Genomic DNA, 12,951 nt, shown 5'->3' with positions numbered 1-12,951 from the left:
GTGTCTGCCATGTCAGTGTAGATAGAGAAGTCAAGTCGTTCGATAGTGGGCTTCTCCGTACCTGTCTCGGGTTATTCCAGCCACTGCTAAGGCTTGTAAAGGTCATCTCGGAACTATTTCAACCCTTCACTCCCTTGCCTAGTGGAGTAGTCCGTGTCCTAGCGGAACTGTCCGTCACATGGAGAAGTCCAATCTCATTGCCCGGACTACTCCTTAAGAATGCAAATTGATATTCGCCATCATGAAGTTGCGAAAAAGTCCCCCATAGACCACCGGTCTCGCGAGTTTGGCTTGACAACATGAATCGTGAACATCCATCCCGTTCCATTTCAACATCTCGCCGCATATAACGGGTTCCATAACGCTGAGGGTATGTTGAGGCGGGACATCATCGCCTCATAATTTGCTCCACTTACACACTCCGCACAACAATCACTCGTTCAATAGTACCTTATCATGGCTACGACATCCGTAAGGAGCAAGAGTTATCATAATGATGACAACAGCACACGTCCGAGCCTATGTAAAGGTTACTGTGTTTTTATGATATCAAGAAGAACGTTATGCAGAACAGAATTTGAGATTTTATCATATGATCCCTCTAGGGTCTCGGGGCCTAACGCCGACGAGGTATCATCATGCTTCGCCACGAAGTGCAACGCGCTTGATGTGGTTAAGCGCACTCCCCGCCCGCAACCATTCAATCTGATTGATTTCGAAACTGTGATTCAACTTGGTCGTCCACCTGGAACCTTGTAGGGTGACGACCTCCATGGTTACCTGCTTATCGGGCCGCAAATCAGCATCTTCGACGTCTGCAAGCGTGATTTGGTCCCCTTTCTGTATTTTGACGTAGTCTGCGGGATCACTGAACGTAAGCGGTAACATGCCCTGCTTCTTCAAGTTCGTCTCGTGAATTCTGGCAAAGCTCTTGGCAATGACGGCAACACCACCCAGATATCGCGGCTCCAGTGCAGCATGTTCTCGCGAGCTTCCTTCGCCGTAATTATCATCTCCGATGATGCACCACCTGATGCCAGCGCTCTTCATGCTTCTCGCAGCTTGAGGCACGGGTTTGATTTGGCCATCGACCGGATCCATGGCTTTGCCAACCATGTTCAATGAGCTGGCGTCGCCTAAGAAGTCGTTGGTGGCTCCGAGGAGCATGTTGTTGCTGATATTCTCCAGATGGCCCCGGTACTTATACCAAGGACCAGCGGGCGAGATATGATCTGTCGTACATTTTCCACGCACCTTGATCAGGATTTTCATGTCACGCGCTTTGCCGACTTGCCATCCGTCAAATGGTGTAAGGAGTTGGAGTCTATCGCTGGAAGGGAGGATGTTGACTTTCAAGTCTGTTGTGTCCGATAGTACAGGAGGTTGAAAACGGTCGGCGCCTGGAGAGAAGGCCATCGGGAGCTCGGCAGCTTGAGGGGGCGTGAAACGGAACTTCTTGGGAGCACCATGAGGACCGGGTATGGGGATGTCATCAGTCATGGGGTTGAACGTGAGATTGCCAGCGAAGGCAAATGCTGCGGCAAGCTCAGTTGATGTGACAAAAGAATGAGTGGCCGGATTGCTGTCATGGCGACCTGTGAAGTTGCGGTTGAAGCTGGAAATGACCGAGTTCCTCTCGGCGTTCTTCACATCGACGTCTTCCCGATCCCATTGTCCGACACATGGGCCACAGGAATTACTCAAAACAACTGCTCCAGCTTGTCTGAGCGTATCGAGAATCCCTTCCTCCTCTGCCGTAGCACGGATTTGCTCACTTCCTGGGCTGACCAGGAACCGAGTCTTTGTCTTCTCTAGCCCAGCTTCCTTGGCTTGAACGACGAGATGGCGAACCTTTTCTAGATCTTCATACGAGCTATTGGTGCAACTCCCGACTAGACTGCAAGAGATGTCTGACGGCCATGAGCTCTCGCTGACGTGTCGTTTGAATTGAGATAGTGGGTGTGCTAGATCTGGGGTGAAGGGGCCATTAATGTGAGGCTCAAGGGAAGACAGGTCTAGCTCGATTATTTCGTCGTAATAGCGGTCGCAGCCCTCGTCTCCAACAAGAAGTGGCTGTTTGAAAATATCGGCATAGTTGGCGATATTCTTCCGATTCGTGGCTGATAGGTATCGTGACATGGCTTCAGAGTAAGGAAACACGCAAGACGTTGACCCAATTTCGGCAGACATGTTGCAGACGGTTGCCGTTGCCGTAGCTCCCAGCGTTTCGGTGCCTGGACCAAAGAACTCAATGACCTTGCCTTTACCTCCAGAAACAGTGAGGATACCCGCAAGCTTGCAGATTATGTCCTTTGACGAGCTCCATCCCTGGAGTTTGCCGGTCAGGCGCACGCCGCAGACCTTTGGACAGACGAGCTCCCACGGCATACCAGACATTGCATCAACAGCATCAGCTCCACCGACACCGATGCCTAGCATGCCCATTCCTCCGGCATTCGGTGTGTGCGAGTCCGTGCCAATCATCAGGCCGCCTGGAAATGCGTAGTTCTCGAAGATGGTTGTGTGTATGATTCCCGCTCCTGGCTTCCAGTACCCGATTCCGTATTTCTTCGCCGCACTGCCGAGAAAGGCGTAAACCTCTTCGTGATCGCTAGCGGCACGGGCGAGATCCTCCTTGTCACCTTTCTCGGCAACGATCAGGTGGTCACTGTGTACGGATGTCGGAACTTTGACGCGTGGAAGACCAGCGCTAATGAACTGAAGCAAGGCCATTGTTGCTGTGGCATCGTGACATGCTACTCGATCGGGTCGCAGGCGCAATATTGTCTTGCCTCGATGTATTTCGTCGAGCGACCACCCATCGTTGCCGGGGACTAGGTGGCTGTATAGGATCTTTTCGGAGAGAGTCAGGGGTCGTTCGTTGGACTTTTGCAGGTCATGAAGGGCTTGTAGCCGCGTTCCATAATCCAATGGGTTGTACTAGGTCACGGTCAGACTTAGTTAGTGCTTTGGTTTTGACAGGAATTATGCAAAAGACTTACCGGCTCCAAAGGACTTAACGGAACTTGTACAGATGCAGCTGGAGTTGCAAAATGTCTTCTCCATGCGGCGTAAGAGGATTGTTTGAATGAGAAGCTCCCTTTTGACCTAGTTGCCTTCAACAGCGCTAACGACATGACTGCGGTTTCTATGCCTCAGTGCTAGTCCAGAGACCTTCCAAGGGCACGGCATCTTTTTCATTCTCCTTCCACTCGTACTGCGATACCAAACCGTGCTGGACATTGCGATGCCATGAACAATTCGTAGCAGCTCCTGCTTCAAGTCCGGACAGTCGAAAGGCCTGGGTAGCTCCGTTTAGAGCTCCGAAATTGGGGCATACGCGGAGTAGTCCGGGAGCTGAGCAAGATCCAAAAACGGGTTACTCCGTCTAACACCCAATGCGAGCCCAACCCCCGGAGCCATCCGTATGGATCACTCTCGTGGCCCAATTGATAGCGCATTCAAGCAGCTAGATCCTTCCAAGTCCCGGGAAATCCCAAGACGGCGCTGACGAGTGCCTACCCGCGTCATCGATATCCCGGGTTCGGGAAGTTCGCTATGTCGTAGGGATCGCTAATGCTAGTCAAAGGAAAGCTCCAGCTGAACTCAGACTTGTCGAAATCGGCAAGAAAAGACTCAATTTCCGGAACATAGTCGTTCGTTGTTGAATGGAATGTAGGGGCGGGATAGACTCCCTGCCAATGTACCGGGTCGTGGGCATTCGGTAGCTCCATCGAGGCTCCCGCCATCTGGTGCCAGGGTGCGTCTGCGCCGTTGAGCGCTATGTGGGAAAGGTCGGACTGCTGCCCAGATGCGTCATAGACAGGTGCTCCTTCTGAGTTCTCAATCGCAGTCTCTCCGTCTTCCGCGCTGAGAGGCATGAAGAGTCTGGGATTCTTTGATGGCATATTGCCGGTGTAAAGTTTGCGGACTGTGAGGTCGACAATAGCCCCGAAACTTCTCTGTCCCCTTTTGACAGACGGCCACCATTCCCCACCAACTGCCAAGAGACCTGAACAAGCGCGCAGACTTTTGGAAAGGTCGGCTGTGGACGCGCTTTGACGGACGATGGGGCACGTCCAGAAAGAATAGATCAGCGTCGCCCCGGCCGCGAAAATGTTTTGGACCGTTCGCCATCCATGATGAAGACCTTGAATATCGTGCAACATTTGGTAGTCCTGCAGAATGGACGAAGCATTGTTGAAGCAGATCTGGAGAGACTCGGCAGGGGGGTTTCGAATGACCTGTGAAGGCTGGTACAGCATCACCATCGTGGTGTGATACTTGATCTTCAGCTTCAGCTTCCAGATGCGACGCTGTCGGTTGTCAACACCGGGGAAATCAAAAGATTCTTCAGACACCTCTCGCCACCAATTCACGAGCTCTTGTTTGATTCTTCCTTGTTGGTCGGTCGGGTTTCGAGGCATTGGAAACCAGGGGGAGTCGCCGGGCAGATGGTAAAGTTGTTGTTTGACGTCGGAAATCAGTCTATCAAGTTCGAACTGGTGGCGTGCATATCTCAGGACAGCCTCCGAGAAGGAGGATGGAATCGTGTTGAGGCTGTTCGTATTGCCTGTGCGTGATAATTGGGGTTCAGGCATCATAATATCGAATGTTTCGTCGCGGAAGCCAAGGGGTCGGCCTTGAATAGATGATATGGATCTATCATTGTTAGTAAATCATATAAATAAAGCACTACTCGAAACTTGCCTGTCCAAAGAGTATATGGTGAAGAAAGTCAACCTCTTAATTTGCTGATTCTCAAATTCACTACTTGGCTGGATGGCTGCAGGTGGTTCCCTATGAATCCCTAGTTCCACGCAATGCGCCAATGCAATATGGATGAGCGTGAAAAGATTGACCTCTGCAGGGGTTAACATGCTGTGTATAATCAGAGTTACCAAAGCTTGAATCGACGACAGAGATATCTGCGAGAAACAATCCTTCGAGAAATGTAGAGCGGCACGGTAGAACCTTTCGGGAGGAAACTCGTAGATCCGCGACCTGATCTTCATGATAGCTGCGATATTGAACACCATGAAGAGGGTAAAAGCAACAACGGGCATAGGCACCGCTTGCATACCTTGATCGCTCGGGGTGACCTGCCATCCATTCCACCTAAACGCTTGAACGGAACTTGGCCAGCCATTTGGCAAGGGATCTTCTTCCAGCGAGCATTCAAAAGTCGCATAAAGAGCCTCAATGGCACTCAGTAGAGATGTCGCTTCTAAAACTGGGTAGTCGGGATGTATCCAACGAATGTAGGTGTGTACGAGTTTGATGGCATCTTCTTTTCTTGGAAGTTCCTGCGCGTAGACGAGCGTCAGCTTTATCGTAACAAAAATGAAGTCTGCAGCCCCTTTGCATAGAGAAGAGATGCATACGAACCTGCCGTAGACACACGTGCAAGGCACGATTATATTCTTGCGAGACGTTGCTTGGGATGGTGCTGTCGTGCCATTCAGATGCTGGTCCCTGGGCTTGGACGTCATCAATCAAAGCAACCGGTGTTGAGCCCGCACTTGAGGGAGACGCCCCAATGAGATTTGTGAAAAGAACACCGGAACTCGATCCCAGATAGTGCTTTTGATCTGAATCCGAGTTGAGCGATAGCATCCCTAAATTCCTGGCGACCGAGTGTGCACGATCCGGGAACTCTTCGTCGTGGTCGTTGGATCCCGCGGCCTCCGCGGTACGCTTGAGACTGCCTGATCGTTGCGACCCCAGAACTATAGTCCCTCCCACCGGCACCGGTTGACTACATCCGCGGCCGGACCGGGGAGACGATGTCGAGATATTGTCCTCATCGTAGTCTCCACCTCCGACGACCCCCGATCCTTTCGGGTCCGGAAACGCGTCTATTTGCGGACCGCCTGCTATGTCGACGTCAGGTAGCCGCTGTTTGATTATTTCCTCTAGCCATTGAATTCTAGCACGTGCCGCGCTCGCAAAGCTATACGTGGATAAGGATCATCAGTCATGGACTCCTCTAGCCGTCTTTGAGTACCTTGCAGGGCAGATGGGACTCCAGTATGAAGCGCTCAGAATGGATCCAATGAGGGCGCAGTAGGGGCCATGGCAATTATGGCATTCACACTTACTTGCGAGGAACCAACAAACGCGAGTTCTGACTATCAACATCTAGGCAAGTTTCGCCGGCTTTTGCGCAATTCGTGCAGGCAGGGACTTCTCCGTCGCACTGAAAAGTTGAGAATGAGCAACCCGAACAGTTTGAGCCGGAGTAACGCGGCGATGGTCCCAGTCATTGTCCAGGCTAGTAAGACCAAACCCCAGCGCGGGATTTGATCTGACTGGAGCCGCAACGCGGGTCGGGGATTATGAGAGAGTCTCACCTTTATTCGCCTTGTGCGACAACGACGACAGGCGAGCCGGACCTTCTTGGGCGGATTTGCCCGTGTAGCCATGTCTGAATATGAAGTTGTCGATCTTCTCTCGTTCTTTGAAGGTTATGTCCCACGGTGTGAAGGTAAGCGACTTGGAATGAATTGGCGAGGAAATGAATGGAAAAAAGGCATAGCCCGGGGCAGCTCCCGACAATGGCAAGGCACGTAGCTACTAAACAAGCTAGCACTCATGTTAGGTACCAAGTACATTTACTGGATCCCGGGAGGGGTGTTTCTCAGGGGGCTTGTCACGTCACTTTCCGTCTTTCACCCAACCCCTGGCGGGATGTGGCTTGGGCTGCTTTTTCGGGATAGACAGACATAATTCGCGGGAAACATACATCAGGCATACCGGGGGAGAATCACACAGAATCATACAAGGGCTTTTACAAGAGCTACAAGGAGTTCCAGCTACTGTTCGAGCCTTCATCAAGACCTTATACAGAGGAGCATACCCGGAAGCAACGATAGCTACCCTTTGCAACGGATACCTATAGGTACTGCACTTTGGACACTCGGGAAAGTCCGAAGCGAACGGTACAACGCCTATGTTTCCTTAGAAGACCTCGGTAGTATGTGGAGAAGCTGGCTTAGTGCCCAATTGGCAAACCTGGATCGGTAAGCGTACCTGTACTCCATACTTTTGCATCGGACACTTTGTTGAATCTAATCAGGGCTGGCGGACGCTGGAGTCTGGACGCTGTCGCTCCTTCGCCAAGAGCATTCGCAATATGTTCTGCCTGACAAGACGAACCTTGTCAACCCGCCGGCGGTATTCTCGTTGAAGCTTTACGAAGAATTGTTCTTCCGTTAACAGAAGGTTTCACCGCTAGGGTCTCACTACTGCATGCTCCAAATGACGGGTGGATTCCCTGGGAGTCGGAGATCTATTAGTTCATGGTCCGTGGACCCGATACGGCCTGGAGGCTGGATTTACCAACGATTGTTCATGCTTGAATAGACTCTACCACCTCATCCCAAGATAGTCTATACTTTGTTTACAGTTTGAACTACCTTATTCTGCCGGATAACGTTCGATAGGGCACGGCAGATGGTGGAGCAAATCAGCGTGTAAAAAAATGTGCTTCGGGGCATCGGGGAGCACGCTGGCCGTAGGCCCTCCGTGCACAACACCTCCCGATCGCCTAGTCGCACGATTGATCCACCGTCATCGCACTACCGGCCCTGGTGTTATAGGTAGACTTCTGTGATTTTGATGTTCTAGCTTCCCGCTGGGACTTGTCAGTTCGCTGCCATGCTGCCCAAGTGAGCTTTACGATCTTCCCGTCAACCTTGATGAAATCCTTCACCTAGGAACCCCTCGGCAAATTTTATTCTCGCGGAATCACACTTGATGAATCGCCTCCCGCCTCGAAGTCGATACATCTTAGACGCAGAACGCACTGGCGATGGGCGTATAGTAGGCTACAGCATCGCGGAGCGGCTTGATTTTATTCCAAGGATGGCTGGGACGAAAATTCCCAGTGGGGAATGGAATGAACTCAAAAGCTGCATTCTTCATTACGGGATTACCTTTGTACTCGGTCGGACGCTCGCTTGGCTTTGTTTGGCACGCGGGAGTGTGACTTAATCTGACTCGCGGTGACGGGAATGAGTGCTCCGCCGGATGTAAGTGAGCTTGATGTATCACGTCTTTAAGCAGGAACACAGGGCCAGTGGCGGCTGCGCCGGGAATAATCATTGAATGAAAAGGGGCCGGAGGTGTAATTATGCGGCTCTATGTCAATTTGAAGAGGCCTAGGCGTAGGTCAAGGCAATACCATTGGTCATCTTCGTGTAGCGATGATGAATGAACCAGCAAGCCTTCACTATCCATTTTTGCTGGCTAGCATATGGGTTATTGGTTGAATTAGGGACACAGGCCTACTACTCCGTACCGTTCGTTTTCCGTAGGACGGTAGGCTATTTGTACTTAGACCGCTGAAGCTCGATGTAGAGTTTATGTACAGCTCGGATTAGCCCCAATTCGCTTTTTACAGGCCACCCCTTGTGGCTATTCTAACGTACGTTACGGAGTATCCGTAGAGCGGATGAATTGACACGCAAAGTCCAAAGCTTAGAATCCAAACCCCAGACCGTAGCGCCAGACTGGCAAGGCCAGGGAGGGGAAAAGGGGAGCATTCCACGCATCGCGTGGAATCCACGGTTTCCACGCATTCCACGGAGACGCTCTGACCAGTCTCCTTTGGAGCAGGTTTGTCTTGTTACCACCTGGCACCCGTACGGGGTACTCGTTTCCCGTACGGATATTGACGGAGCAATCCGCCAGCCGGACACTTCTCACACGGATAGCTCCTTTGGAGGAACTTCCTCGATTGTTCACCTAAGTCGACCCACCCCCTTTTGGCCACCCCCCCCTTTTGGCCACCCTATCAAAACATAGTATCAAAACATCGCCACCAACTATACTTAATTAATTAACTATCTTCTACTACTATAATAATATAGTTATTATTCTCCTTAAGTAATTCGACCCCTACGAGTTAACTAGGACTAACTAAATAGTCGCTAGAGTCCTCCTAAGCTCTCTATATATCCTAAATATTTACGAACTTAGTATTTAGGTTTATTAATATACTCTTCTTTTTCTACGGCCTTAATCGGTTAATTTTAGCTTTTAGAACTCGAATATAGTACTAAGATATTACTAAATAGTAGGCTTATTTACTAAATACTTTTTTTACTTTTCTAAATAGTAGTCGTTAAGTATTATAGTCTAGACTAAGCTCTATAAATAACTTTAACTAATCGCAGAGCTTACTAGCCTTCTTAGGTATTAACTAGTTAATAATAGACGCCGCTAATACCTAGTTAATAGCTTTTCTAATATTACTAGTTACTTACCTAGTATCTGCGGTCTTTTTAGTTAGTATAACTAGGTTAGGTAGGACTATTAAATTAGTAAGTAGTCTGGCTATATTAGGGGGATATAGTCCAATTACTTTCTACTTACTTTATATATTTAATAACGTTAGACTAGCTAAACGAGCTTTCTAATAGTAGCTTAAGAAGTACCGCTTTCTAATAATAGTAGAATTGTTTATTATATCCTCCTTACTAAGCTCCTTCTTATACTTAGACTTAATAAGTTTAAAAATAGCTATATCTAACGGCTAGAGGATATAAGAAGTATATAATAATAAGAATAGTAAGTAGACGTTATTTCTATAGCATTCCTATATAAATTCTATTATTATATAACTCCTATAGCTATTTAGAACTAATAATCGAGGCTTATTAAGTATACTAAGCCCCCTAAGGGGGGGGGGTCTTAGTCTATAGTAAGAATATTATTTTTAACTACTTAAGGGCAGTCTTATTAGTCATCTAGCTATTATTTATTATTATAAACTCCTAATTAGTATAAGGGTTAAGTTTAAGTAGAAACTACTACTATTATACCGACTTTCCTTTATATATAACTAGTAGTTTAATAGCTCGACTATTAGTAAAGATATACTTAATTATAAATACTTAAGCACGCGAACTAAGCTCTTTTTTTCGCACTACTATAGTCTCTACCTTACTTAAAACTAAGCTATTAAATCCCTTACTCTCTAGGATACTAGTCTTATCTATATTATATTTATTAGCCTATTTAATATCGCTAATCTCTAGTATATTAAGTAATCTAAACTATAACTTAATTATATTAATAATAGCCCTATTTAGACGCCTCGAATTAATAATACGACTTCTCTAGACCTTAATTAATAAGTTCTTCTTTAAAAAAGCGTCTATCTATCTCTTTTTAAGAGGATTTATATCCCCTTAAGATCTTAGAACTTGCTTAGCGAATTTTATAAACTATTCGTAAGTTAATATAATACCTAGATTATACTAAATACGAACTTACTAAGCTAGCTAATCTTCTTATTATAGAGGAAGCCTCTAGAGCTTTACGAATACTATTACCCTCGTTTAGTAGCCTTTCTTACGGTTATAAAGAGTTAACTTTAGAACTCCGAACTTAATTAAGGCCCGATTAACTAAGAGACCTTTTTTAATAGCCTTGAGAGCCCGAATAACTTTATTTTTAATATATAAGACTATTATATATCGATAAATAAGTATATAAAAAAGAATTGCATTTAGACGATTTTTATAATTATTATAGTAGTTTGAAAATCGTGGGTAGGGTTTTAATACGGTGGCTGGGATGGAGAAATGGGGTGGCCAAAAGGGGGGGGTGGCCAAAAGGGGGTAGGTCGACTTACAGACAATTGGTGATCTTGTCGCGTGAACGTGTCGAAGATGCGTGTTTGTGTCTGCTTTCTCTAACTACCGTAGTGCTGGCATAAACCATCGTCTCCGTGCTACTGTTACCACCGCTCGGAGGAACCCGAGTGAAGATGACTGTTATATGAATGATGGCGTCGTTGGCTGGGAGAGCCCTCGTCGCCGATCAAAGCCACGAGTGCATTGCCGTTCACCAGTACTGGCAAACGTTCTCGCATTGACTGGTTCCTTTGCGATGCCTCCTTCTGCTACATCGATTGAGGAGAGACAACCCGTTCTGCTCCCGCGCGGCGGATGGGATACCCATCACCATATCTTCGAACGTAGGTCTACTTATCATGCGAAAATTTCTTTCTGGCGGCCAGATCATCAACGAAAAACCTGCTAATTCAAGCACTGTTGTCGTCAAGCCGAATATTTCCCTTACAGCCCAAACAGGCATCTAACTCCGCCGCCCGCGACGATTGCCGCATTTGAACAATTCAAAAGAAGCTTAGGCATCACGAGATCTGTACTCACACATGGATTATCCTACGGGAATGACTGCACGTCTCTCAAGGCGTTCATCCCCCGGCTCGGAAGCCAAAAGACTCGGGCCGTTGGCGTTATCGATCCTGAAACGACGACAGACGAGGAGTTACTTGCGATGCACAGAGCGGGTGTCCGCGGCCTTCGCGTGAACCTGTATCAGTTCAAAGCTATGGAAGATGTCGAGCTACAGAAAGTTGCTCTGCGTTCGCATTTGAACAGGATTACAGACCTCTCGCTCCCATGGAGCTTGACGATGACGACGACCCGCACCGAGTTTTGGACCACGCTGGAGCCATTCGTCCGAGACGTCATACTCTCGCAAGGCGTCATCTTGGTTACAGATCACTTTACGTTGCTGAAGGCGACAAGTCTGCTGCCCGGTGAACATCGCGAGGACCCGACGGCTCAGCCAGGATTTGACGCCGTGATGAGACTAGTGAGGGACGGCCTACTGTGGGTAAAGCTGAGCGCACCGTATCGCATCAGCGACGACAGCCCAGGATACTCGGATGTGGAGTTTCTAGTGCGCGCATTTGTCGATGCGAACAAGCACCGGGTGCTGTGGGGCAGCGATTGGCCGCATACGCCGCGAATGAAGGTCCGGACACACGAGGCTGCCATGAGGGAGACGCCGTATCTCGAGGTAGATGATGCGGCGTGGCTCAAGAGCCTGAGGTCTTGGCTCTCAGATGAGGAGTGGGATCTGCTAATGGTTCAGAATCCAAGCCATATCTTTGGACGGTGAAGAATTTGATGAGATTGGCCGCGGTGGAACCGGGGCTCGAGAAGAAGCAACATGTCGTGAAAGTCAAACGCAAGGGAATGGTCTAGCGATGAAGCTTTTACAGTGGCAATAAGACGTTATGTAAAGCGTGAGAACTTCTGGCTGCACTGCAAGCTGCTAAATATTACCCACCTTACAACTGTCATTTATCTTTCCGGACGCTTTTGATGAGGTCTCCCATGGAAGCCCCCTTCTTCAGTTCGACAAACATCTTCTCATCAACTTCGGCCCTTTCCTGGCATAGAGCTACCACCTTCTCGACCAGAGAAACAGGAGTAACCACGACGCCGTCGGCATCGCCCACCAGAATGTCGCCGGGATTGATCCAAAGGTCTTCCTTGAACTGGAGCGGCACATTGACTCTTGAAGCCCGTGTGAAAGTGTTGGATCCGAGGATCGAAGTGCCTTGCGCAAACACCTAACCAAAGCAGTCAGGTTTTTCCATCCCCTCCTTGACTGTCAGAGGAAGAAAACTCACGGGGAATCCCATTTCGTTGTGCTCTCCAACGTCTCGCATGCGACCATCAATAACCACAGCCTCCGCCCCGAGATACTTTGCTCTCGTAGACATCAGCCCGCCCCAGCAAGCCGAAGGCAAGCCCTTGGGTTGCTGGACGTACATAATGCCGGCCTCCTGATTGTGGTCGACGAAGTGCTTGTCTAGCTTGGGCGCCGCGGTATTGCTCATCTCCACCATCTCGACGGTCACTGCGGGGCCGAAGACGCGTCCTGACGCGCCCGGCGAGAACATGCGGATCCCATCAAGAAAGCCGCCCTGGGGGTATTTGAGCTTGACAAGAGCATCCCCAATCTGACCCAGATGTTATTGACTACTTTGATACAATATTGATAAGATTTGATGGCTGAAGCCGGCCGATCGACGACCTTGGCCAGAGATGCACTTACGTCACAGGAGGTGAACTTGCGAAGAGCTTCCAGAGCGCGAGGGGACATTATGGCGTTTTGTTTAAG

At 48.8% G+C, this 12,951-nt stretch overlaps 5 protein-coding genes across 5 annotated transcripts; 2 read left to right on the top strand and 3 right to left on the bottom strand.

Annotated features, from left to right (window-relative positions):
- Nucleotides 1-636: 636 nt before the first annotated feature.
- CLUP02_14234 (aconitate hydratase 1) lies at nucleotides 637-6,426 on the bottom strand (the record flags this gene model as incomplete). The annotated part of the gene is made up of 6 exons (XM_049293165.1): nucleotides 637-2,940; nucleotides 3,708-4,573; nucleotides 4,967-5,306; nucleotides 5,389-5,953; nucleotides 6,102-6,141; nucleotides 6,354-6,426. Coding segments are annotated over 6 exons (4,188 nt in total), but the record flags the coding sequence as incomplete, so codon positions are not given.
- Nucleotides 6,427-6,594: 168 nt separating this feature from the next.
- CLUP02_14233 (uncharacterized protein) lies at nucleotides 6,595-7,218 on the top strand (the record flags this gene model as incomplete). The annotated part of the gene is made up of 4 exons (XM_049293164.1): nucleotides 6,595-6,692; nucleotides 6,751-6,820; nucleotides 6,965-7,022; nucleotides 7,079-7,218. 4 exons carry the CDS (start codon nucleotides 6,595-6,597, stop codon nucleotides 7,216-7,218), a joined length of 366 nt encoding a protein of 121 aa, XP_049150310.1.
- A 331-nt stretch (nucleotides 7,219-7,549) lies between these two features.
- On the bottom strand, nucleotides 7,550-8,106 carry CLUP02_14232 (uncharacterized protein; the record flags this gene model as incomplete). Its single annotated transcript, XM_049293163.1, has 2 exons — nucleotides 7,550-7,714; nucleotides 7,798-8,106. The coding sequence occupies 2 exons, from the start codon at nucleotides 8,104-8,106 to the stop codon at nucleotides 7,550-7,552; spliced, it is 474 nt and encodes a 157-aa protein (XP_049150309.1).
- Nucleotides 8,107-10,592: 2,486 nt separating this feature from the next.
- On the top strand, nucleotides 10,593-11,940 carry CLUP02_14231 (uncharacterized protein; the record flags this gene model as incomplete). Its single annotated transcript, XM_049293162.1, has 3 exons — nucleotides 10,593-10,597; nucleotides 10,680-10,987; nucleotides 11,075-11,940. 3 exons carry the CDS (start codon nucleotides 10,593-10,595, stop codon nucleotides 11,938-11,940), a joined length of 1,179 nt encoding a protein of 392 aa, XP_049150308.1.
- Nucleotides 11,941-12,121: 181 nt separating this feature from the next.
- Nucleotides 12,122-12,933, bottom strand: CLUP02_14230 (uncharacterized protein; the record flags this gene model as incomplete). The annotated part of the gene is made up of 3 exons (XM_049293161.1): nucleotides 12,122-12,397; nucleotides 12,458-12,790; nucleotides 12,886-12,933. 3 exons carry the CDS (start codon nucleotides 12,931-12,933, stop codon nucleotides 12,122-12,124), a joined length of 657 nt encoding a protein of 218 aa, XP_049150307.1.
- Nucleotides 12,934-12,951: the final 18 nt, after the last annotated feature.

The sequence above is a fragment of the Colletotrichum lupini genome, chromosome 7 (genome assembly GCF_023278565.1).
Source record: "Colletotrichum lupini chromosome 7, complete sequence".
NCBI classification, from domain to species: domain Eukaryota; kingdom Fungi; phylum Ascomycota; class Sordariomycetes; order Glomerellales; family Glomerellaceae; genus Colletotrichum; species Colletotrichum lupini.
The sequence above is the reverse complement of the archived record's forward strand: the minus strand, read 5'-3'. Positions and strand labels throughout refer to the sequence as shown.